Source organism: Prenolepis imparis, unplaced genomic scaffold (assembly GCF_030444845.1).
Source record: "Prenolepis imparis isolate NDT839.2.m4 unplaced genomic scaffold, iyPreImpa1.0 SCAF_1, whole genome shotgun sequence".
Taxonomy (NCBI): Eukaryota; Metazoa; Arthropoda; class Insecta; order Hymenoptera; family Formicidae; genus Prenolepis; species Prenolepis imparis.
In genome coordinates this window covers 21,266,218-21,290,827 of record NW_028141159.1, presented here as the reverse complement: position 1 = coordinate 21,290,827, position 24,610 = coordinate 21,266,218, and the positions used below count along the sequence as shown (strand labels likewise).

General features: G+C 31.3%; 4 protein-coding genes and 1 long non-coding RNA gene across 5 annotated transcripts; 1 reads left to right on the top strand and 4 right to left on the bottom strand.

Moving 5' to 3' along the window:
• Positions 1-5,449: 5,449 nt before the first annotated feature.
• LOC145944293 (uncharacterized) lies at positions 5,450-13,995 on the bottom strand. The gene is made up of 12 exons (XM_083052580.1): positions 13,705-13,995; positions 13,229-13,583; positions 12,507-12,728; positions 10,790-11,241; positions 10,094-10,448; positions 9,695-9,925; positions 9,502-9,615; positions 9,154-9,309; positions 6,177-6,407; positions 5,996-6,109; positions 5,575-5,730; positions 5,450-5,500 (listed from the first exon to the last, which is right to left on the bottom strand). Exons 1-12 carry the CDS (start codon positions 13,983-13,985, stop codon positions 5,450-5,452), a joined length of 2,718 nt encoding a protein of 905 aa, XP_082908706.1. The 5' UTR covers positions 13,986-13,995.
• On the bottom strand, positions 11,750-12,313 carry LOC145936035 (odorant receptor 2a-like). The gene is made up of 3 exons (XM_083037908.1): positions 12,206-12,313; positions 11,954-12,109; positions 11,750-11,878 (listed from the first exon to the last, which is right to left on the bottom strand). The coding sequence occupies exons 1-3, from the start codon at positions 12,290-12,292 to the stop codon at positions 11,828-11,830; spliced, it is 294 nt and encodes a 97-aa protein (XP_082894034.1). The 5' UTR covers positions 12,293-12,313; the 3' UTR covers positions 11,750-11,827.
• A 714-nt stretch (positions 13,996-14,709) lies between the features above and the next one.
• On the bottom strand, positions 14,710-17,913 carry LOC145936046 (4-vinylanisole receptor-like). The gene is made up of 6 exons (XM_083037919.1): positions 17,629-17,913; positions 16,814-17,168; positions 15,913-16,143; positions 15,711-15,839; positions 15,083-15,238; positions 14,710-14,791 (listed from the first exon to the last, which is right to left on the bottom strand). Exons 1-6 carry the CDS (start codon positions 17,883-17,885, stop codon positions 14,741-14,743), a joined length of 1,179 nt encoding a protein of 392 aa, XP_082894045.1. The 5' UTR covers positions 17,886-17,913; the 3' UTR covers positions 14,710-14,740.
• LOC145936062 (uncharacterized) lies at positions 17,489-20,561 on the top strand. The gene is made up of 3 exons (XR_014425319.1): positions 17,489-18,723; positions 19,448-19,618; positions 19,710-20,561. It is a non-coding gene; the product is annotated as an uncharacterized LOC145936062 (long non-coding RNA).
• Positions 18,886-23,414, bottom strand: LOC145935942 (odorant receptor 13a-like). Its single transcript, XM_083037761.1, has 6 exons — positions 22,908-23,414; positions 22,236-22,563; positions 20,490-20,720; positions 19,718-19,831; positions 19,404-19,559; positions 18,886-18,936 (listed from the first exon to the last, which is right to left on the bottom strand). Exons 1-6 carry the CDS (start codon positions 23,156-23,158, stop codon positions 18,886-18,888), a joined length of 1,131 nt encoding a protein of 376 aa, XP_082893887.1. The 5' UTR covers positions 23,159-23,414.
• Positions 23,415-24,610: the final 1,196 nt, after the last annotated feature.

Sequence of the window (24,610 nt, the reverse complement as noted above, 5' to 3'; positions counted from 1 at the left end):
TTTATAATAATGCGTTCTATTTTTATATCATTCTTTCCAATCATATATTACAATTGGAGAAAGTTTATCAACAATTTTACAACAAAGAGCAGTTTCAAAAAGGCGAGGGTATTCACCAGGACATGAATTCGCCCGTTATGAACAAAAGATTATTCAGAACAGAATATGCAATAACATACAAGTACTGCACCAGCAGAAATTTGGGTAAGCCGAATCCGGCCACATATGTCAATGAAACGGAGACCTATGCAATCAAACGGTACTCACATTTCGAGAACTATTGAAAAGCATATTGAACAATACCCTTGTGTGCTTTTCACATAGAGATATATCGTATAGGCGAAAAGCATGTATAAACGTCGTTCAATATGCGTTTATGATAACGCGATAGAAGCGCTGGATAATCGCAGATGATAAAGCGCAGACTGTTTTGCGCGACAATCAATTGTAATTACATCGAGTAATTATATCAATTGTAATCGAGTATTCTGATCGCATTGGTTCTCAAAAGTTTCAACGTATACCGATTTAAAAAGAAAGCAATCATAAGAGAATTATGTCCGTTTATGAGTTAGTGAATAATTTAATATCAAATAATAGAGAAGAAAAGAGAGAAAGAGTTTATGTAGTTAATACTTTAAAAATATGAATTTTTGACTAGAATATTAATTTCATACACGCGTGTATATGTGTAATTTATCCAATAAATAAATATTATATATAAAATTTTATATATAGTAAAGATTAATATTTACGCAATGTAACTATAAGCCAAAAGAAAATAGTAAACAATGCGTTTATCATAGTAAAATACTGATATTTCAGATGCGAGCAATTTCGTTATTACTTTTTGCTCATCACTTACTTACTTACGTTTTCTTTCATTTCATGTAACGAGAAACGAAAAATTTCAGAATGAAGACGGCGGAAAAGCTAAATAGAAAAGAAATTTCTAACATTCGTTAAAAATGTAATTAATTATAAGTAATTAATTATAAGTAAATTATATTTATTTTATAAAAAAGAATAACTTACATTTATTTGATGTAAAAGCATTAGATATATTCTCTTTTATGTTAACAAGAAAAAAAGAAAGACATTAACTATTAAATAATTAAAGTAAAAATTGTATTTATACAAAAACTTTCTAAAGATATATTCAATGATTGTATTGAGAAACAAATCTTAGATATTATTATTGAAAAGAGTACATTTTTGTATACTTATTTCCTCAAGTATACGAGATAAGTTTTTTTAAACATTCTCCAAGATTAAAAAATATAGAAAAAAATTCTAGATCTAGATCTAGATAAAGAATTCCAGATAAAAAACTTTTGATACAATTAACTATCGTCAATGCAGCAAAGTTATTTAAAGAATACTGGGAAAATAATTTCTACTTAAATTTTAATGTCTTATTATAACTTATGTGTCCCCGTAATAATAAAATATTATAATTATAATTATTTAATCCTTCTTTGAACAATTATTAATCAACTTACCAATGTGACAAGCAACACGTGGCTAGCAAATCACAGAAAACTATCATCAAATCGTAAAAAAATTAAAAAACATTCAAAAATTGATAATTTTGATGACTTCGAGAAGAAATTCCATTTTATGCTCTTAAAAACTATTGTCAACTCAATTGATATCCTCGAACGACTAAAACAGATGCTCGCCGATTAAATAAAAAGAAGCATAACGTAACACTATGTTAGAAACACGACGCGGCAGATTCGCCAGTCGCTTGTCGATCATCGAAGCCAGATATGAATTATTGACAATGCACTCTCTCCAATTTTGATCCATCATCTTCACAATATATAATAGAATGTCCTGGTAACAACGTATATCGGGCATCGCATTCTCTGTAGCACTGCATCCATTAAGCGAGATTCCAGCATCGCTCTAAAGTCATACACTGTGTTAAAAGTAGCATTAAGTATGAAATTTGAATAGTAAGAGAAGTTATCCAGAAAACAAAAGACTCAGATTCGATTCCCGATTTAGCTACTTGCTGATATATCTTTTTTAATCTGTAAATATCATTTTCTAGCGATTATTCCAACGGGTTACGCCAAACTAACAATAAGACTAAAATAGTCTATGAGAAACCAAAAATTGCTCAATTCGAAATAATAAAACGCAAGCTAATATCCAAATGTAAATCCATGATAATTACATTTTCTCATCTTATAGCAAGCTTATACATAGCTCTATCAGTTAAAAAAGAAAATGCAATTATGTTTGCCTTTGAGTTAGTCAACATTTTATTATTATAATTAATAACATAATACTTTATTATTAAAATCACTGGCGGATCCTGGGGGAGGGGGTTTTGGGGTTAAAACCCCCACCCCTTGCAAATTAAAAGAAACAGTTTTGCTGAATTTGTTTAAAAAATAAAACACAAGCTATAAATAAAAAAAAACAAACATTAAAGAGCTATCGACGTCAGGATCCGCTAGTGTATATATATAAATATAAGATACACTGTAAATTATACTCATTACGCATTCAAGGAGTTAAGTGTAGATTAAATCAGACATAGGACGAAATGATGAGATAATTTCGTTGTACGAAATTAATTAGGCGAAATTCTTTGTATCTATATAATATATATTATATATATATATATATATATTATATAGATATAAAGAATTTCACCTAATTATTTTTGTGCAATGAAATTATCTCATTATTTTGTCCTATGTCTGACTTAATCTACACTTAACTCCTTGAATGCATAATGAGTATAAGTTACAATGTATTTTATACATACATATTGTATATATTATATAGATATAAAGAATTTCGCCTAATTATTTTCGTGCAACGAAATTATCTCATCACTTTGTCCTATGTCTGACTTGATTTAAACTTAACTCCTTGAATGCGTAATGAGTATAATTTACAATGTATTTTATACATACATATTGTATATATTATATAGATATAAAGAATTTTGACTAATTATTTTCGTGCAACGAAATTATCTCATCACTTTGTCCTATGTCTGACTTGATTTAAACTTAACTCCTTGAATGCGTAATGAGTATAATTTACAGTGTATCTTTTACTTTTATATATATATATTTTATATACATATTTTATATATATATATATATATATATAAAAGTATAATATACACTGTAAATTATACTCATTACGCATTCAAGGAGTTAAGTTTAAATCAAGTCAGACATAGGACAAAGTGATGAGATAATTTCATTGCACGAAAATAATTAGGCGAAATTCTTTATATCTATATAATATATACAATATGTATGTATAAAATACATTGTAACTTATACTCATTATGCATTCAAGGAGTTAAGTGTAGATTAAGTCAGACATAGGACAAAATAATGAGATAATTTCATTGCACAAAAATAATTAGGCGAAATTCTTTATATCTATATAATATATATATATATAATATATTATATAGATACAAAGAATTTCGCCTAATTAATTTCGTACAACGAAATTATCTCATCACTTTGTCCTATGTCTGACTTGATTTAAACTTAACTCCTTGAATGCGTAATGAGTATAATTTACAGTGTATCTTGTATTTTTATATATATATATATATATATAAAATATGTATATAAAATATATATATATAAAAGTAAAAGATACACTGTAAATTATACTCATTACGCATTCAAGGAGTTAAGTTTAAATCAAGTCAGACATAGGACGAAATGATGAGATAATTTTGTTGCACGAAAATAATTAGGCAAAATTCTTTATATCTATATAATATATACAATATGTATGTATAAAATACATTGTAAATTATACTCACGCATTCAAGGAGTTAAGTTTAGATTAAGTCAGACATAGCACGAAATAATGAGATAATTTCGTTGCACAAAAATAATTAGGCAAAATTCTTTATATCTATATAATATATACAATATGTATGTATAAGATACACTGTAAATTATACTCATTACGCATTCAAGGAGTTAAGTGTAGATTAAGTCAGACATAGGACGAAATGATGAGATAATTTCGTTACATGAAAATAATTAGGCGAGAAATTCTTTATATTTATATAATATATATATATATATATATATATATATATACACTGGCGGATCCTGAAGGGGGGGGGGGTTAAAACCTCCCCTTGCAAATTAAAAGAAACAGTTGTGCTGAATTTGTTTAAAAAATATAAATAAAGAAAAACAAACATTAACGAGCTATCGACATCGTTGATCCTGGAATAAAATCTAATCATGAAACCAAAAATATTAAATAAAATAATTTTGCAAATCCCTCCCCCCCATTATCGACGTCAGGATCCGCTAGTGATTAAAATAATATGTAATTACTTTAAAATATTGTAAGTACATTTCTTTCTCTTAAAAGGCAATTTCACATTCTATATAATGAGCTTCTTTAAAAAAATTATATTCAAACTCTTAATAAGTTGACATTTAAGATCATAAATTCAAGGTGAAGAAAAACATTTATTATTACTGGACACTGAATACGTTGATAATACTTACAATCGATCCTGCCAGTTTCTCTTACTTTTCATTCACATTCTCTCGCTCATATATTCCCGCTTCCCTTTCAATAAAATACAAAAGCTTCAGTGTATTACGCGAAAGCGGACCAACATATTCTTCCGTGCCATTGATTGTGAGCTGCGTAAAGCTGTGTAAAATGTAAATCGTTTTGAATTATACAAACTGTTACTTTTGTTGCCGATTTTTAAATATATATGAATCGATAAAATCGATACAAAACTCTGAATAGCTCTCTATATAAAATGAGACTTATATTTGCAAAAGAGATTGATACTCTCATATCAATCCCTATTTTTGTTACAAGGACTCAAAACAATAATAAACAATAACAAGAATCTATTTTAAACGCAAATAGTTACCATAATAAATTATTATTTATTACGAAAATATATATAGACCTTAAATATTTACAGTAAATATAAAGAATATATTTGAAAATAAAAATCAACATGTAGTGTATATAATTTTGTTGAAATAATAATTTATAAAAATGTTAATAAAAAAAGGAGAAAATTACTAATGAAAAATTAAGATGCAACATCTGGAACACTTTAAGCAACAGATTCATAAACATGTATTTAATAAATGTAGACGTACCTTGCAAGTTAAAATAAATTATAAGTTGTATACATCTTCTTAAGAGATATTAACAGTACATTGAAAATAGAAACACAAAAAGCTGAGGCAAAAAGAATTCATATTTTATAGAAAAATACAAACTAGATTGTTATAACAAACAAAGAACAATGATCTATTCTTAAGAATTTATAAGAGAAAATTTACAATGAAATAATTTTATATCTTATAACTTGTGTAATCTTATTTGGCCAATAATAATGATCACTCGTTAAACTATCGCAGCTAAGTCAATATGCGCATATAGCAATATTGCTTTAAAGTTAATACATCGCATTTAATACTGATATGTAAGAAGCTGATGCTTTCATCATCTAAAAAGTTGCATGTAATTAATGCGGTATATTAATAAAATGAATAAATGTATTTATAGAGTGTAATACATTACATATGCAAATTCATCCAACGTCAAGTCAATGACTTTTCCTGCAGTGATCGTTAATCGCTTTTGACATCTTAACATCATGAACAATAAAATACGACTGTCATTTGGTGTCATATTGTACCAAAGTGACTCGTATATTGCATCGCCAATTGATTTACTCTGAAAGCAGAATAGATCGTTTCAAACATGTATAATAGTAAAAAAAAATTCAGAAATTATTACACACTTTATTTATTATTCAGACAAGAAGCATTTTCTTTATAGTCCATAAATCTTTATTTTAACGATAGAATTAACTTTAATACGTAAAATGTAGCATATGTTGCAATAAAATAAATAATAAGTTGCAATAAAAAATAGTAATGTAAATAGAAAAGAATGAATATTCACAGTAAGTTCTTTTAGTAAAAGCTCTTTTACATACCTTAGAACTCAAAAATTCTCCAGCAAAGCAAAATATAAATGCTTCTAGAGTTATTGCAATATAATAATTCACAGACTTGATCAAAGTCGATATATCTTGATTGGTATTAATGGTCTACAGTGTGAAACAAGTAAAAAATGATCTTCTTTTAAAATGTGAAAGAACAACCAAAGTTACTCACAATTATAATCAAGAAACCCGTGCAACAAATAACTATTGTATTCCATAGAAATTGCATCAGCGCAATTTGATTATAAAGATTTTCAATATTTTCCGATAAAGCAATGATCTTTTGATGCTTGCAAATGAGATCTTTGATAATAATTAAAAATGTGCTACGATCGTATTTGCATTTGGAAATTTCCGCTAAATCTTGTCGCATAATATCAATTTGACCGCTTACATGAAGTACCTAAAAATATAAAATAACTTATGTTGACTAAAGCAATATTGTAAGTAAATGTCTCGCTATTCATTTAGTATCAAGCAGAAATATTACAGTTGCAATTTTTAATCTCCGTAAAAACGTACCAATGTAACAAGCAATGCATTCATTAAACCAACCACAAAAGCTATGCTCAGATCATAGACAAACTGCCCAATTAGAAAACACTCGAAAATTGGTGACTCGCTGACTTCGAAAGGAAATTTCATTTTCAAAGGGAGCTCTCGAGAACTATTGCCAACTCGATTGACATCGCTCATCAACGACTGAAGCAGATGCTCGCCGATTGAAAGAAAAAAAGCACCAGAGCCGTAGATAGTGAACACTACGTTGGAAAAACGTCGCGACAGATCCGCCATGGTCAACATCGTGGATACATACGAATCATTTATAATGCAATCTCTCCAATCTTTATCCATTTCTTTTACAATACGATAAAGTATCCTGCAGCAATATATATTTAACGCTCTATGTATTAATATATTTTTCGTATGTGTGATTACGAGCCATGAAGAAAATTTCCATATGTAATTTTATTTAAAAAAGATAATAAAAAATCTTTTTATATAGGTATTTATTCATGTCTCGTGTGTTAATATTCAGTAATTTTAATTTTATCACTTCTCAACACTGATTATAAATGCAGTCTACATATCATTTGTTTTACAGAACACATCTTACCGGCGATTCCACCATAAAATAAAAAGTTTGAAAAAGGCGAGAGTATATGCTAGAGTGAGACTAAGGCAGTCCATGAGAAGAACAAGATCGTTCATTTCAAGGTGGTCAAACACATACGCATATTGATAATATTGCACTATTACTATCGACATCATGTAGCTGAACCAATAGCAAGTCGCGTAAGCCGAATCCGGCCACAAACCGATGAAACGGAGACCGATCTCGACCGAGCGGCTGATGGTGTTCGCACGTTTCATCGTTCTTTGTTAAACACTGATCGCAACAAATCCACGGAGAATGAAAATTCGAATTCAATGCGCACTAAGCACACACGTATATCTTTCAATATGTTCTGCATGATGGATAAGCACTAAATAATCTTAGTAAAAACGATAAAAGCGCAAGCTCTCTACTCTGAATGTAATCAATTGTAATTATACCTTGTATTTTCTTCATCGCGCATTAGATCTCTATCTACAGTCTTATAGCGCTATCGATTCGCAATAAGAAAAAAATATAATTACATACGCTTACGTGCATATCTTTCAATATGTTTTGCATGATATCTAAAGCACTAAATAATCTTAGTAAAAACGATAAAAGCGCAAGCTGTTCTGAATGTAATCGATCGTAATTATACCTTTTATATTCTTCATCGCATTAGATTTCTGTCTACAGTTTTATAGTTCTAGAAATAAGAAAAAAAGAAACAAGAAAAAAATATAATTTCGCTTTTGCTCTGAGTCAGTGAACGTTTTAATATTGCACAACATGTAATTGTTTTAATATGTTTTTTATTGTATATTCTGCCTTAAAAAACAGCTTCATGTCCACTTATATCCATTAGAAAAAGTTATGCGCGACGTTTAAGCAAAAATGTTGATTTCTGCGAAACGTGAATACAAGATGGCAAAAAAATAAAAAAAAACTTTATTATAACAGACATTGAATATGTCTGCCACATAATCGATTTTGCCAATTCTTTTCACCTTCCACTCATATATTCGTTCATGTTCTCTCATTTTTATTTCAAGCAAACTAGTCTTCCAAGTTTATGATGGAAAGCGAACTTGCATATCATATCGACGAACTGCGATATAAACATGTAAGTCATTTTAAATCAATTTATATACATTATCAATTTATTAACAATTTTTAATTAGAGAGTAAATGAATAAAAGAAATAAATACAAAAATATTAACAAACTACTTCATAAAATAAACTGGAATAATTCGCAATAGAAAATTTTTATATTATTCTCGATTTGTTATAAAAATCAAAAGCGGCAGTAGAACAACATCAAACAGTTTTCTTTAAAAATACAACATAAATGTGATAAATTAATAGATGGATAATAGTAACAGAAACATTTTAGATAATAAAGCTTTCATGAAATATAAATATTATAAAAATTAGAAAATTAATATTCAATACAAACTTATAATAATAATCAAATATTTATATTAATTAAGAAAGAGAAAATGAATTTTTGAATTCAATACAACTAGAACTTTGAATAGCTTTATAAGCGTATATTCAATAAAGGTAAAACAACAGGTAAACAGAAGTAAACAAACCTTTGAAATTATTATAAAGTATGTGCTTTCCCATACAGTTTCTTCTTTAGATCTGCAACATTTTTGTTAATAATTAAATATATTGGAAAAGAAAGCATTGAGGTAAAGAAAATTTAAGAAACTTTTAAAATGTAATAGATTAGTTCAAAAACAAAGAATAACTATTATTGAATTTATATAAGAGATTTTATACTTTTAAAGTAATTTTAAAGTAATCTTATAACTTGCGTAGTTTTATTTGTTCAACGATAATGATTGCCTGATAAAATTCTTGTAACTGAGACAATAGTAAATGTAATAGTCAGCGGACGTCATCCCCAAAGTCAATACATTGCATTTAATACTGATACATAAGAAGCTGATGCTTTCATGATCTAAAAAGATGCATAAAATAAAATATAATTGATGCAATATACATATATTAAAAGAATAAGATATAAATATGACGCTTTACGCTTGTAAATCCTTCCAAAGTTAAATCGACTACTTTTCCTGCAGTAATCGTTAATCGTTTTTGCGATCTTAATATCACGAATAATAAAATACGACAGTCGGACGGTGACATATTGTACCAAAGTGAATTGTACACCGCATCGCTAATCGACTTACTCTAGGATTAGAACAAAATTTCCAGTTTGAAAAATGCAATAATGACAAATTCAGAAACGTTTCTTGTCGTTCAAAGAATACGTTTTTAAATTTCTATATTTTTTTATTTTTAACAAAAATTAATTTTTTTGAATTCAAAATATGGTAGGAAAAAGACCTAAGTGCCTTTCTATAAAAAAACTCCTTTACAAACCTTAGCGCTTAAAAATTCTCCAGCAAAGCAAAGTATAAAAACTTCTAGAGTTATTGCCATATAAAAGCTCACCGATTTGATTGACGTCGTCGCACTTTCATTAGCACTTATGCTCTGCAATATAAAGCAAAAAAAATTATTCCCTAAAAAAAAAAGAAAAAACAAATAGCGACTCTATATAGTCATTACTTACAATTATAATTACAAAACCAGTGCAACAGATAACCAAAGTATTCCACAGGAGTTGCATCAGAGCAATATAAGAAAATAAATTTTCAATATTTTCTGATAAAGTAATAATCTTTTGATGTTTGCAAATGAGATTTTTAATAACGATTAAAGATGTATTGGGATCGTATTTGCTGTTGGAAATTTCATTTATGTCTTGCCGCATAATATCAATCTGACCACTTACGTGAAGTATCTATAAAAACACTAATGTTATTCAAAACATGAGATATTTCCTATTAATTAATTAATACAGTTGCATCGAACATATGACAGGACACATTAAAAAGCGATAAACTATAAAGGATAATTAAATATTATAAGGCAAGTATAAAGATACTTTTTACAATCATATGAAACTTACCAGTGATACGAGTAAAGCATTCACCATACCAACTATAGAAGCCAGCAGTAATTCGTAAAGAAATTGTCCAACGAGGAAACACTCGAAGATGGGCGATTCGCTGACGTCGAATGGAAATTCCATCTTTATGGGAAGTTCCCGTGAATTATTGTCAACACGATTGGCATCGTCCATCGATTGAAGTAGATGCTCGCCGATCGAAAGAAAAAAGGCAGCCAGGGCGTTGATGCTGATCATCACGCTGGAGCAGCGTCGTGACAGATCCGCCACGCTGATCATCGTAGATGCATACGAATCATTGATTCCGCACTCTCTCTCGTCACGATCCATCGCCGCCAGGATGAAATAAAACCTCCTGCAGGGAGCGGCTTATATATCGAATATTATATGTATATTAAAAAGCTTCTTCATGGAAAACAATTCACAAAAATATATAAGAGAATATTTAAATGTATCATATTTTATTTAAATGATATATACACATAAATTTTGATATAATTATTATAATAAAATTATTATTTATATATATATAAATTATTATTATATTAAAAATTATTATTAGAAAATTATTATGAATAATAAATTCAATTTTGATGTGTTTCGTCGAAATTGCTTAGTAAAAATATATTTTATTGCTCTAAAAGAGGGACATTTAATTTATTTGGAATCAGATGTCTGCAACGAAACGCATCTTACCGGCGATTCAACCATAGAGCAAGAAGCTTGAAGAAGGCGAGAGTATACGCCAAGGTAAGACCGAGACAGTCCATGAGGAGCGAAATGTCATTCAAGTCGAAATGCGTAAAAACGTACGCGTACTGATAATATTGTACTATCACCATCGTTGTCATGTAAATGAACCAACAGAGAGTCGCGTAATCCGAATCCGGCCACATGCCGATGAAACGCAAGCCGATTTCGACCGGACGACTGATGGTACTTGTGCGTTTCATTGCTCGGTGGTGACGATCACCAAAGGCTAGAAACTGATGGCTCCCGAGATGTCGAAGCCCCACAAAGTGAACTTTGTTCAGTGATACATGAACGTCGTTTGCCGAGTAATCGTGCGGAGACGATAAAGCGCAGGTCTTCTTTCGATCGATTATAATTATATCGTCGACTATTTTAACGCCATTAGTTTTTAAAAGCTTATAAGTATACCCAAATAAAAAAAACAAAACGAGTAACTACCTTTCATTACTCTCTGAAATAGCGCATTTAATAGTACAAAATTACCTTAGAAATTTCCAGATAATTTGAAGATCGCTTTTAATAACATCTATACCTAAAGGAAAAAACTTACGATATTAAAAAAAAAATATATAATATCTGCGGACAGAAAGCGAACTCAATATGGAAGAAAATTGAGAACATTTATTAGCGTTCAACGGGAAAGTTGGATTATTACTAATAATGGTAATGTTTTACACATTTACTAAATAATGTTATTTCATGCACGACAGAGTTTTAACTTTTGTATCATTCAAGAAGATTATCATAAAATATACGATAAAATATAAAATTTCATATATTTATACATATTTATATGTACATGTATTATAATATTCCGTTCAACAGAATGAAACTAAAGCTATCCCTGCCATATTATATGTGTAGAAGTTACGGCCTTTTCACAAAATACTCTCTTGTTATCGCCGTATAGAGATCCAAATTAGTACTCAAATTAATTTTTTTAGAGAAGCTCGCCAAATGCAACCCTTTCCACAATCTCTTTTAATATAGTGCGCTCAATACAGATATGTACGACGCGGATGATTTCATGATCTGAAGTAATTAAACATTCGATTTCTAGTTCAATTTTTCAGTAATAGAAATTTCGACATAGTTACGTAGACTTACGGTCGTGAAACCTTCCAAGGACAAATCGGTTATCTTGCCTGCGGTGATGGTCAACCGTTTCTGCGATCTCAACATCAGGATCATCAAGGTTCGACACTCGCTCGGCGTCAGATCGTACCAGAGACATTCGTATGCGGCGTCACTGATGGACTTACTCTGCAATAGTAATCATGCGATGAATTGCGTCTAATTTCGCCTCTCTCGGAACCTGAGGAATTCTACGACGCTACCATTACACTCCCTTGCGCTGACCTTAGCGCTGAGATATTCCCCTGCATAGCAAAAGACGAATGCCTCGAGAGTTATCGCGACGTAGAAGATGAGAGACTTCGTTATCATGGTAGCACCTTCTTCCGTACCGATGGACTGCAATGTCGAAACATATAGGTCGTTGCGAGATCGTAAATTTATATTATATACATTTAATTTATAAATTTGTACAATTTACTACTAATCTTTCAGACGATTTGTAATGATCCGCATACACAAGAAAGATAAAAAGAGTGAAGATCATATAAATAAAAATGTATATATATCTAAAATTATAACTCACTATTACAATCAAAAAGCCTATGCAACAGATGACTAAAGTATTCCAGATGAACTGGAGCAATGCAATGTTTGAGAAGAGATCTTCAATATTGTCAGACAGATCGATGATTCTTTGATGTCTATTAATCAAAACTTTAATAGCGGTCAGGGGTGAATGATTCTTGGAGGAAATTTCCTTGAAGCCTTGTCGCATGATGTCAATCTGACCGCTTACGTGCAGTATCTATAGAATGTTTAATTTTACAGAGACTTCAAAGTCAAGTAATATCGATATTTTCTCAAAAAATCGTAAAGATGCAAATTTATTTTTAAAAATAAGAGTATAGACAAGATTCGCTATCAAAAAACCACATCACTTAAAAAAATCAACAAAAGATTAGTAATTAATAAACGAGTGCAATTTAGAATCACAATAATATCATCAAAATAAAATTACAAACTAATAATAATAATAATAAATAGTACAAGAAAAAATTAATAAAATTAATTTCTCAATTTTGACTCGAGTGCACGAAGCAAAGAATTAAATAAAACAAACACACACACGCACATATATACAAATATACATACATATATAATATAAATATATATATATTTTTTTTCTTATTAAATATAAAGATATAGCACAGAAACAATTATTCGTCTTCTTCCATCTGAATTCGACGAAATTGATTTCGACAATCTCTTCGGATCATTCAAATATAAAGTATGGTCGAAACTTACCAGTGTGACAAGTAAAGCGTTTAGCATAGCGATGATACAAGCTACCGATAGATCGTGGAGCAATTGGACTACTAGTACCAGTTCGAAAATCGGCGATTTGTCAACGTTAAAAGGAAATTCCATTTTAATAGGTAACTCGCGAGTCGTACTTCCCTGATCGTTCTTATGGATCATCGATCGAAGTATCGGTCCACCGATCGTGTAAAAGAACACAGACAGCGCATTCGTCGAGATCATCACGTTGGAGCATCGACGAGATAGATTGGCGTACCTGATCATCGTGGATACGTCCGAATGAATTGCAATCTCGTCCTTCCAATCTTTATCCATCGAATTCAGAATAACATGTAGCTTCCTACGAAATGTTTCGAATATTTAGCATCACTGTTTCCAGCGAGATAGAAAGGAAGTCAACAAGATTTTCACGGCAAACATGATTTGTGCTCATCTGCGAAACATTAAAGATAATACTTTACCGGCGATTGAACCAGAGATTGATTAGTTTGAGAAACGACAGGCTATAGCCCAACGTGATGCTTAAACCGTCTATGAGAACCGAGAGATGGCTGATGTCGAAATGCGCCAGGATGTACGAATATTGAAAATATTGTATCACCGCCACCGACGAGATGTAAGACCACCAATTAATGTTCGCGTTTATACAACGTGGCCACATGCCGATGAAACGTAGACCCGCTTCGACCGACTCGCTGATGGTGCTCGCACGTCCTATCGCACCTTTATCTAGCTTCGACATATTTCTTGCGAGAAACTACGACCTCTACATGCGCATCTCGTCGCCATAATAGCGTCGGAAATCGTGGCAAAAAATACAGAAGACGGGAAGGGGGAAGAAGATGCGATCAATCGTAATTACATAGATTTCGCAGAAATGACAAATGCGAAATTAAACGCTTGCTATTTTGCTGGATTATATAGTCTTTAGAAGAAACATCGAATTATCTAAAGTCGCTCATTTACCGAATTATTTACTTTAAAAATGCATATAATTTTCTAAAGACTGTTCAGCATTCGCTGAAAGGGCAAAGAAAAAAATTAAATATGATATTGATATGAAAAGTGAGCACGATGTAAGAGACGATGTAATGCGAATGTTAAAAAGGTGAAAAATATAAGATACAGCGATACGTCGCACAGTTGTAAAATTCTGTAAAACTGTAAACTGAAATACATCTACCGGTGATTACTTCTATTTAAAAATACTTTATATCTTTATGAAAATTATAAAAATATAAATTAATAAATTATTTTTTATATCGAGATATACATATACATGCAAAAATAACAATTATGAAAATCTAAGCACTTTATTATAAACTGCGGAATAATTTGTACATCACCATCACACATATTGTCTATATTTACCTATAATTTATCTATAATCATCATCGATTCACATCGTAGATATCGAATCGATATCAGCAAACGAGAATCGATAGAAAAATCCCAATACTTTTAGTTGCATACTATGATTTACCTTCGAATACATTTTTAATACATCGCATGCAATACCGACACATACGAAACAGAGGCCTTTAGGATCTATAAAAATCATATTAAACAATAATAGAATAAAAAGTACACAATAAAAAAAGAGCATATGTATATAAATAAAATCATTCAAATAATCATTCAAATAATAATTAATTAAATATTTTTATGATGTAAATAATTTTTTAATTAATCGCGTTAAGAGCATCTTACGAGAAATCACTCGATAAAGTAAATCGATTATTCAGAATAATATATCATCAAGAATAAATCAGTGTTATTCAATTAAGGTGAATAGGATTTCAGAAAATTCAGTGTGAAAATGCAGTGCAAAAATCTTACGCTCGTAAACCCCTCTAGTGACAAGTCCATAATTTTTCCAGCCGTGATGGTGAGTCTTCTTTGTGATCTCAATATCATAAGGAAGATGAGTTTGCTATCACTGGGTTTCAAGTCGTACCATGTTGACTTGTATGCCGCATCGCCGATCATTTTGCTCTGGAGAAGAGTGTTGCAAAAAGATGTCGCATTGTCAGAAAAAAAATGAGATAAATGTATAATAAATCGATATCATACAATATCGATATAAAACATCGTTTATACTATAAAAATAATAATGATTCGGGCATAGAATTTTTCTTGAAATTATCGCATTGAATTAATATAATTGCGTACTCGCCAAGGAAAAATGTTGTGTTACTGATTAAAATTATTTAATACGTTAAAAAAGCATAATTAAAAAAACTCATATAAGAAACATAAATATATATAATTGTTGCAAATGCATCGTAATACATTCATGTTGAAAGAGAGAGGATTAAAAATTCTTCGATTATAAATAGTGGTATACGTTCTCCATCATGAAAATGCAATTGCCATTATCATATATGGCCGAACCGCGTTTTACATTGTAACACTGATGTTTCTACAGTGAACCGAGTCTATAAGGGTCTCGATTGTGCGTTCCGACCTTGGCACTGAGGTATTCCCCGCAAAAGCAGAAGATAAACGCCTCTACCGTAGCAGCCATGTAAAACACTATTGCTTTCATTAATGCCGAGTCGTCGACCGTATCGGAGTCTTGCGTCGTGCTGATCGACTGCAACATTGAACCGCGTTGTAGATCGCCTTCTCGCGCAACTCATTCGCGCTTTGCTGAATAATCCACTCACTGTCATGATCATAAACCCTAAGCAGCAGGTGACTAACGTGCTCGACATAAATTGGATTAACGCGATGTAACAGAAGATTTTTTCGATTTTGTTTGAGAAGACGATGATTTTCTGATGTTTGCCGATCAGTTCCTTCGTGATGGAGACGGCCAGCTGTTGGTTAGTTTTTTCCAAAGAGATATCCCTCAATGCATCGCACAAAATATCTATCTGACCGCTCGCATGAAGGATCTGAAAGTACACATTGTTTAAAAAAACATGCGCCGTGAATACTTTGAATCAAAGATAACAATATAATTGATGAATACATATATTATTATGCAGGACATATTGTAAAATGTAAAAAAAATTTAGAATATTATGAAACAATAATGAAACTTATTATATAAAGATTTATGTGAGATATTCACATAAAACAAGAAGAGCATAGAATTTATAAAAAAAAATGTTTAATTTTTTTCTAGATTCTAAATTTTTTTTTGCGACAACTGTCAGCTTTGCGAGACGCTCCGAATCATAGAATGCGAGAAGCTACAGATTTCAAGCATTCTCGCTGACAATCTCGAAGTCTATAAGCTAATAAAAGACAAGCTAATTCAGAAAAATTAATAGGACACATGTTTACACGAGCATTTTTTCTTTGATTTGAAATACACGCTACAAAAATTAATTAGGAGAAAAAACAAAAGGAAAAGAATCTCTTTTTTCACTTTCTTAGTATCCAACGATAGTTGATATTTCGTGTTTTCCTGCGTGCAGTTGCACATATAGCACTTTACTAACAAATGAGAGAAAATACAGTTGCCATATGGAAGAGACATGATGATTCCGTTGTACGACTACATGCAGAAAACGTAGTAGCCTAGAGAAAGAAATTTTTTTTCACAGAGTCCACACTCACTAACGTGATGATCAGAGAATTCAGTATGCCGGTCACGGCGGAGGACGCCAACTGATGGAGGAACTGCAGAGACATAACGAGTTCGTAGAACGGCGACTCGTTGCACTCGAACGGGAGCTGCATCTTCAGGGTGAATTCGCGAACAGGCGTCTCGATCGCATCGGCCTCATCGTGATCATCGGGATGGGATACGAGAACCCCGATGCCGTAAGTAAACGCTGCCGCCGAATGAAGCCCGATGATCACGTTGGAAAAACGCCGCGACAGATTGGCCTTGCTCGTCATGGTGTGCACGTTGTTGACGGTGGCTTCTTTCCAATCTGAGACCATCACAGCTAGGGCGTCGTAAAATATACTGCGGCAGTTCACTCTATCTGTTTATTCTATATATAATGATTCGCGCTAATTGTAAGATGGAAACAATTAGAGAAAGCAGGGCTAATCGCACACTTATCAAAATATACTTGAATATTATTACGATGGCGTCATCAAGCAAAATAAAATTAAAAAACCCCTAGGGGTAAATTATGTTAAATTTCTTTTTCTTCTATAAATAAAAAAAAATAGTCTTTATATTTTCAAGAATAGAGATAAAAAAGATACATAGGATAAACAATTTTTATTCAAGAGAGGCAAAACGTTTGTTGTCTTACAAGAATAAATAAATAAAAATTTTCAAGAATATAAAATAGAAATTAATATAATAATAATAAAATAATAATAAAAATAAACAAGAATATAAAATAAAATAGACGACGATCTCAGTTTCCATCTTCGACTGAGAGGCACGATATATGAGAGAGATTTTTTCTTACCGACTATTTAACCATAATATAGTTAATTTCAGAAGCATCACAGTGTATTCCAGAGTGACGCTTAAACCGTCCAAAAGGTGCGAGAGATCTTCAGTTCCAAGGTGGATAGCGATCCACCAGTACTGACAAGTCTGTATTATGCCTATGGTGATTATCCAGCCGAATCGAAACAACAATGCATAGGGCGCGTTTGGCCAAATCCCGACAAGTCGAAGACCGAATTGTACCGAGAGGGCAACAGTATCTGCGACTATCATTATTTTACCGCGTCTCGCGTGGCACAGTTTACCGAAATTTATACCGAAATTTACATCTATTAACGTGAAATTTCGACAAGCAAAGTAATCCAAAATGCACTTGTGACTTCGCTAACGTTGTAAAGTCACGGACTATCAGGCTACGTACGATTCTAAAACGATTCTAAAACAACAAGTTGATCACGCGAGGCTTGAGACGACTAACTAAACGCAGCCGTAGCAAGATAATCACCGACCAATTGCAACCGATCGAGAAAATAAGAGTGGATTAAAATTGCAGCAATCCGACGATGATTACTCTCCGACGAAGAGTTGCAAGATCGAAAAGCTACACAACGTTGTCTTCATTTTTATCGTAAAAAATGTCAATGACAAGTGACAAGAAAGAAGATTATTTGCTTGAAAAATGCAAGAGATGTTTTTTTTTTACCTATTACGCGACAGCAAACGCTAATCTAAGATAATGACTGAGAATTTGTCAAGCAGTTCAGAAATATGGTGGAAATGGCACTGATCATGCGCGCATTGATGTTTCCACGCGTCTATTGTCCGCAAACGACGATTTCTATCGAAGCGCAGTGATATAGCGCAGTGATATAGCGAACTGCATGTGAGAAAGAGTTTCAGATTCTCTTCAATGGTTTTAACGATAAAATTTTTGGTGGATATATTTGGTAAATATATAGTGAAATATTTCTTAATTAAAACACAATTTAAGCACAATAATTTTCAAGTATCTCGATATACATTCGATCTTGTATCGTGGTCAGATATTTAATCCAACAAAGAGGAATGGCAAGGGATGGCAAAAATTTACACGCTCAAAATAATGTTACAGGTGAGATAGAATTAAATTAATTAAACGGCTTTTCTCTGTGTCATATTATCAAATTGTTTAGTACAATCCAGTAAACACAGAAAATGGATAATACTTTGATGTTCTCACAGCCTATATATTAGTATATAGTTTTACATTCATAAGTTGTACGCTTCATCGGTATCAATACATTGCATGTAAAACAGATATATACGACGCAGAGGCTTTCAAACTCTGGAAAATTAAATAATATGTGTATTGAATCAATATATTCTGTGTAAGTAGATCTCAATAAAACAAAACAGTTTAATTATATTATAAATAAAATAAGTGATATAAATTATGTTTAATTATAACTGTTTTTAATTTAACAATTATTACAAATAAATGTAAATAGTAGAATAATAATGTAATAGTGTAAAATAAATAGAAAATTCCCAAAGTTACATATATATTATTACTGTATTGTCCTTAAATTATATTGTCCTGTTTCAAATTATGATTATGTTAACTTAATTGGCTGTTTTTTTTAAATAATTTTACTTGAAGACATTTATTGCTAAACGCGAATGGCTAATTTCAATCTCATAAACAGTGCATTGTCAGATTATAATATGGACATACATTACGATATCTATCCTTAAATTTATATATGTGTAACTATAAAAAAATCCATAATTCCGTCAATACGGAAATCTTACGCTTGTGAATCCTTCCAATGATAAATCCATAAATTTCCCTGCAGTGATCGTCAACCGTTTCTGCGATCTCATTATCACAAAGAGCAGAATACGGCAATCTCGAGGATTGAGATCGTACCAGATCGATTCGTATGCTGTATCACCGATCGTTCTGCTCTAGAATGCAAACGAGAGGCAGATGGAGAAGAATGGAAGAGAAAAAAACGAAGTCTCACGTAAGTATTAACCCGATATTTTTACAACAACATAATTTAATAATTTTTTTTGGGATGTAAATCAAAGAAGCTTCTGCATTGATGACTTCAGATATTCACCTTATTACTGAGATATTCGCCAGCGAAACAAAAGATAAATGCCTCCATGGTGATAGCAATGTAGAAAAAAACAGTTTTTACCAACATCTTGACGCCTTCGTCTGTGCCTAACGACTGCAAGTCAAGAAGATAATCAAGAAGAACGTTCAACGATCGCTATAACAGACAGCAAGAAGTCTCAGACAGCAAGAGAGCAACAAATCAATAATTCGCCCTTCTCCCTATCGTGTGCGGCCCACAACGGGCCCTCGATCAATTCCAGCTTTTTAATGGATTCGGAGAAACTTTTCGTTTGATACTTCACTACATTGAAACAGCTGATTTTAATCAGTGCTCATAGCTGTACATTTAAAAGTCGCTTTTAATTCTACATATATATAAAGACTAGCCTTTTACTTGTTCTACTTTAAGTGCCATATGATCTGCGTGAGTCTGAGACCACTGCTAAGATATTAACAACTAATATTTAAAACAAAATGTATATAAAACAAGATGGTCTTAGAATACAATTGAAAGTTTCTGTTATTATTTGCTTTCAATGAGATGTGTAAAAGCTCAAAGTACATCCTACATGCATGTGCAAATAAAATAATATTTATATATGTGTTGCTATTTTTATAAAGTGCAATAATTAGTGAAAAATTTCCGAATATGTGCAAGATAAGAGATACTTATAAAGATGAGAGAAATACTTATAATAAAAGTAATAACATAAAGAGATCATAACAATAAGAGATAATAATATAAAGATATTTTATTGTCGGATACTCACAGTTGCTATGAGAAACCCGATGCAACATATGATCATCGTATTCGACACAAATTGCATCAGCGCGATAGAAGAGAAAAGACTTTCGATATTGTCCGAAAAAGCAATAATTTTATTATGTTTATTAATTAAAGACCTGATAATAGCAGTAGACAAACTACGTTCGTCATCCTTCGGACAAATCTCTTCCATCTTCTGTTGTATAATATCTATTTGCCCACCAATGTGCAGCATCTATGCATATAATTATTCAGTTATGAGTGTTGACACAGAGAGATAATAAGAGAAATAATTATTATGAAAAATATTATGCTAAAATTAATCTATAATTTTTCATTAAATTTTTTAATGAAAATTTTTTTAAAATATAAAAGTATAGCAAAAAATATATCTACCGATACATCAAATAAAAAACACAAGAGAAAAGTCACAAAATATACAAGTGTCTATGTAATTTCTTTTAAAAAAAGAAACGTCCTGAAAAGAACAGATGTGACTATATAAGTCTTCTTTCTTTTTCTAAACTTATTTTTTTACTAACATTTTTGAAACAAATGGCAATATCAGGAACTCAAGGCAGAACGTGGTCACGTTCGTGAAAAAGGAAGAAACGAGGTGAAATAACCGGAAGCGAAATCACCCCATCTCTGAAGACTACACGGAAAGACCCAACGTTCTATTGACATGCGCAAGGATCGCGGATCGAAAATGGGAGCATTGGAAATATCTATGTAAGAGAAGGGATATATGGGACCCTTATATAAGGGAGGTACGATATAAGAATATATGATCTGTGTGGCATCGATCACTCTTTGGGATCGAACTTGTCAATGTTCGTATGATGCGTGCATTATAATACTATGCGTGCTACACTGAAAAAATAATTTGTTAACTTGATTAAATCTTTCAACTAAATTACTATTTTGTTAATTGGACATATATTAGTATTTAATTCAAATATACGTTTTGTTATATTTAATATGTTATATTTAATTTAAATATTTCTATATGTTCAATTAACAAAATAATATTTTATATATTAGTTGAAAAGTTTAGTCAAGTTAACAAATTTGTTTTCAGTGTACTGTATTGTACCATATTGTGTGTATCGTTTAACTTCTTTCACTTTATTTCATATATTTTACTTTTCTTAAAATGCTTTTCTCAATGATTTTTTCTTGACATCATATATCTCGCAATAATCTAAATATCGACGCATTATCGTTTACTGTTTATCAATATTCACAATTTTTAAGAAGAAATATTTGAAGAGAAATATTTATATCCAATTTTTTAAATTGATATTTTTAGTATCAAAGATAATACAAATTTTGATTATAAAAATATCAACCAAAAGAGTCGAGTATAAACAAATATGAGTTTATTTAATTACTAATAATTTATTTTTATATTCAATGCAATTTTTTTCTAGAATGGATTTCTTTTATTAAATTTTTTTTCTTATGTAAGTTAATAGAGAAAAAAAGAGAAATCTAAAATCTAGATTCCTTAAAAAAATCATATTACATGTTTATTACTTATTTATTATTCTACACAATCTTTATCATTTATTATCACAATCTTTGCCTATCAAATCTTATGTGAAGACATCTAATTAATGCGTTTTACATTCGTGTTTCATCTCAGCAAATTTGAAATTTAGAAAATTAGAAAAATTACAAATTGTAAAATAGAAATATAACACAGTAAGAAAGATTACAATTACAAATACTGTCCATGACAACTTACCAAAGTAACGATTAATGCATCGAGCATACTAATAGCGGTGGCAACCGCCATTAGATGAACGAATTGAATACATGCCACGATCTCATAAATCGGCGAATCGCAAAAAACGAAAGGCAATTCCATCTTTATAAGCAATTCGCGACAATCGTCATTGATCGGTTTGCGAAAATCGATGGTTGCGATGCTGTAAAGTAACACTGCTGTTGAGTAAAGACCGATGACCAGTTTTGAACAACGATGTGAAAGGATCGCTTTGTCAATCATGGCGTACTTGTTGGAACACTCGTACCAGTCGTTGGACATCGTCCTCAGAATATTGTTGAATATTCTGCAATACAACACTTCACAACATCGTGTAATATTGATGTACCTATTTTACATTTACAAGGTGCCGTGTATAAAATGCGTTTTTGGCTATTCATGAAAAAAAATTAAGCTCATGGAAGAACGCACGATTGACAAATTGATTGTCAATCTCACTTTATTCTTCATCAAGAACAAAATGTTTCATATAAATATATAAATATAGATTAATAGATATAAATATAGATATAGATATATATTTCCAACACATAAAAGAAATAATTTCAATAATGACACAGCCTAAAATTAAAGATTAAATTGCAGAATAATCCTTAAAATAATCAATAAAAAAATGTAGAAAACACATACCGGTTATTGATCCACAAAATAATCAGCTTGAAAAAGAGAAGGCTATATGGTAGAGTGGTGCTTAAACCGTCTATCAGATTCGGCAGTTCTTCGACGCTAAAGTGCGTCAGAAGATAACGATACTGGAAGATCAGTCCTGTTCCCATCACACTCGACCAAAATAGTCTGAAGAAAATAGAAGAATTTGGCCAAATCCCAGCAAGACGGAGGCCGATTTCGACCGGTCGACTGATGGTGCTGGTCGGTATCATCGCGCCGTTTCAAGATTTTGTTTCCGCTTTCGAACGAATCCCGAGCGAAACTCCTGCACGCTCGTCGGAGGATGAGCTTCCGGATATTAACATGGAGATCGGATGTGACCCCACTTGAACGACCGCCGACCAATCGCGAACGATTTTCGTCAGAGTGCTCAGAAATGCAAGAAAAAGTTGCCGCGATCGAACGATGATTGCAGGTTTCGGGCGAGGAATCGGCGAGAGTGATGCTTGGTAACTTCCGGAATAGAAAAATCGCTTCTGCCACTGTCATTGCGGGTGATTTACTTTAAAAATTCAAGCGGAAATGGGTAAAAGCGCGATGCGTCAGGGCGAGAGCGTAAAAATCCTCGGAGTGACCATCGTCAAGAGAAGTTTCCGGAACAAAAGATAGTGGTGAATCTTCACGAACGATCGGTAGAAATGCATAAAGAAGCGTATAACAGGCAAAGGAAAAGAATTGTCAAAATATATGTAATTTCGATTTATACATGTGCACGATTTATATAAAGTGATCCTGGAATCAGGAGTATAACTTATAATAAGTCAGGCAGCTGACACATTTATCCGATGCTTATATCAACACTTATCCTGAACGAGAGAAAAAATTTCGATAAACAGCTGAACTCTGTACGATGCAAAAGGTATAAACACGGTAAGATAAATGCTGTTATATATTTTTAAATCATGAGGATACATTCAGCGTTTACATCTTTGCGTTCTCGAAATTTATAAAGAAAATGTGAAACGTGTATAAAGGAAACAGCAATTAAAATAAAACACTTAAAAATAAAATAAAATATTTTTCTTAGTTCTTTAAGATCTTAATTTATTATTAGGGGATTTATTAAAAATAAAAATCTCAAATTAAGATTTTATTTAATTGCTTTTGGTATCGTATCATTGTCCTGTGCATAACGATTTAGTTAAAAAAAATCAATTTTCTTTGAAACTGATTATTATATAAGAGCATCTAGCTCTTATTAGTTCAGAAAATTTAAATTTGTTTTACAACATAAGAGGCTTGCTAATTTTTTAATTGTTAAAAATGAAATATTCATATACTATATAATAACTTATAGTGATAATAAAATATCAATACATGTATTGCAAAAAAATATTGTATTGTATATATATGTAGATTTCTTTTTGCTGATTAAGACATTGCAAGCAACACTGATACATAAGATACAGAAGCTTTTAAAGTCTGAAATATAATATTGATTTTATATAAAAACATTCTGTATATTAAATAAGGAAGAATTCTATATAACTAAAAAAGATACACTTTATAAAATAGCTTACGCCCCCAAAAACTTCTAAAGACAGATCGTTAAATTTCCCGATTGTTAAAGTCAATTGTTTCTGTGATCTCAACATTATAATCAATAGAACTCGACTTTCATTGGGTTTCGCGTCGTACCAAAAAGCTTCGTAAGCTGTATTTGC

What these genes read in the sequence shown, in the direction of transcription:
- LOC145936035 (XM_083037908.1), bottom strand. Translation starts at nt 12,292, where the DNA reads ATGATAACGAAGTCTCTCATCTTCTACGTCGCGATAACTCTCGAGGCA. An exon ending in GGGAATATCTCAGCGCTAAG is followed by an intron (nt 12,110 to 12,205) that starts GTCAGCGCAAGG and finishes TTACTATTGCAG; the next exon opens with AGTAAGTCCATCAGTGACGC. An exon ending in CCTTGGAAGGTTTCACGACC is followed by an intron (nt 11,879 to 11,953) that starts GTAAGTCTACGT and finishes TAATTACTTCAG; the next exon opens with ATCATGAAATCATCCGCGTC.
- LOC145944293 (XM_083052580.1), bottom strand. Translation starts at nt 13,985, where the DNA reads ATGTCGAAGCTAGATAAAGGTGCGATAGGACGTGCGAGCACCATCAGC. An exon ending in AATCTCTGGTTCAATCGCCG is followed by an intron (nt 13,584 to 13,704) that starts GTAAAGTATTAT and finishes AACATTTCGTAG; the next exon opens with GAAGCTACATGTTATTCTGA. An exon ending in GAGAATTTTTGAGTTCTAAG is followed by an intron (nt 5,731 to 5,995) that starts GTATGTAAAAGA and finishes TTCTGCTTTCAG; the next exon opens with AGTAAATCAATTGGCGATGC.
- LOC145936046 (XM_083037919.1), bottom strand. Translation starts at nt 17,885, where the DNA reads ATGATAGTCGCAGATACTGTTGCCCTCTCGGTACAATTCGGTCTTCGA. An exon ending in ATATTATGGTTAAATAGTCG is followed by an intron (nt 17,169 to 17,628) that starts GTAAGAAAAAAT and finishes GAACTGCCGCAG; the next exon opens with TATATTTTACGACGCCCTAG. An exon ending in ATTCTCTGATCATCACGTTA is followed by an intron (nt 16,144 to 16,813) that starts GTGAGTGTGGAC and finishes GTGTACTTTCAG; the next exon opens with ATCCTTCATGCGAGCGGTCA.
- LOC145935942 (XM_083037761.1), bottom strand. Translation starts at nt 23,158, where the DNA reads ATGATACCGACCAGCACCATCAGTCGACCGGTCGAAATCGGCCTCCGT. An exon ending in ATGCATTAATCGTTACTTTG is followed by an intron (nt 20,721 to 22,235) that starts GTAAGTTGTCAT and finishes TTATATGCATAG; the next exon opens with ATGCTGCACATTGGTGGGCA. An exon ending in CATTGGAAGGATTCACAAGC is followed by an intron (nt 18,937 to 19,403) that starts GTAAGATTTCCG and finishes TTAATTTTCCAG; the next exon opens with AGTTTGAAAGCCTCTGCGTC.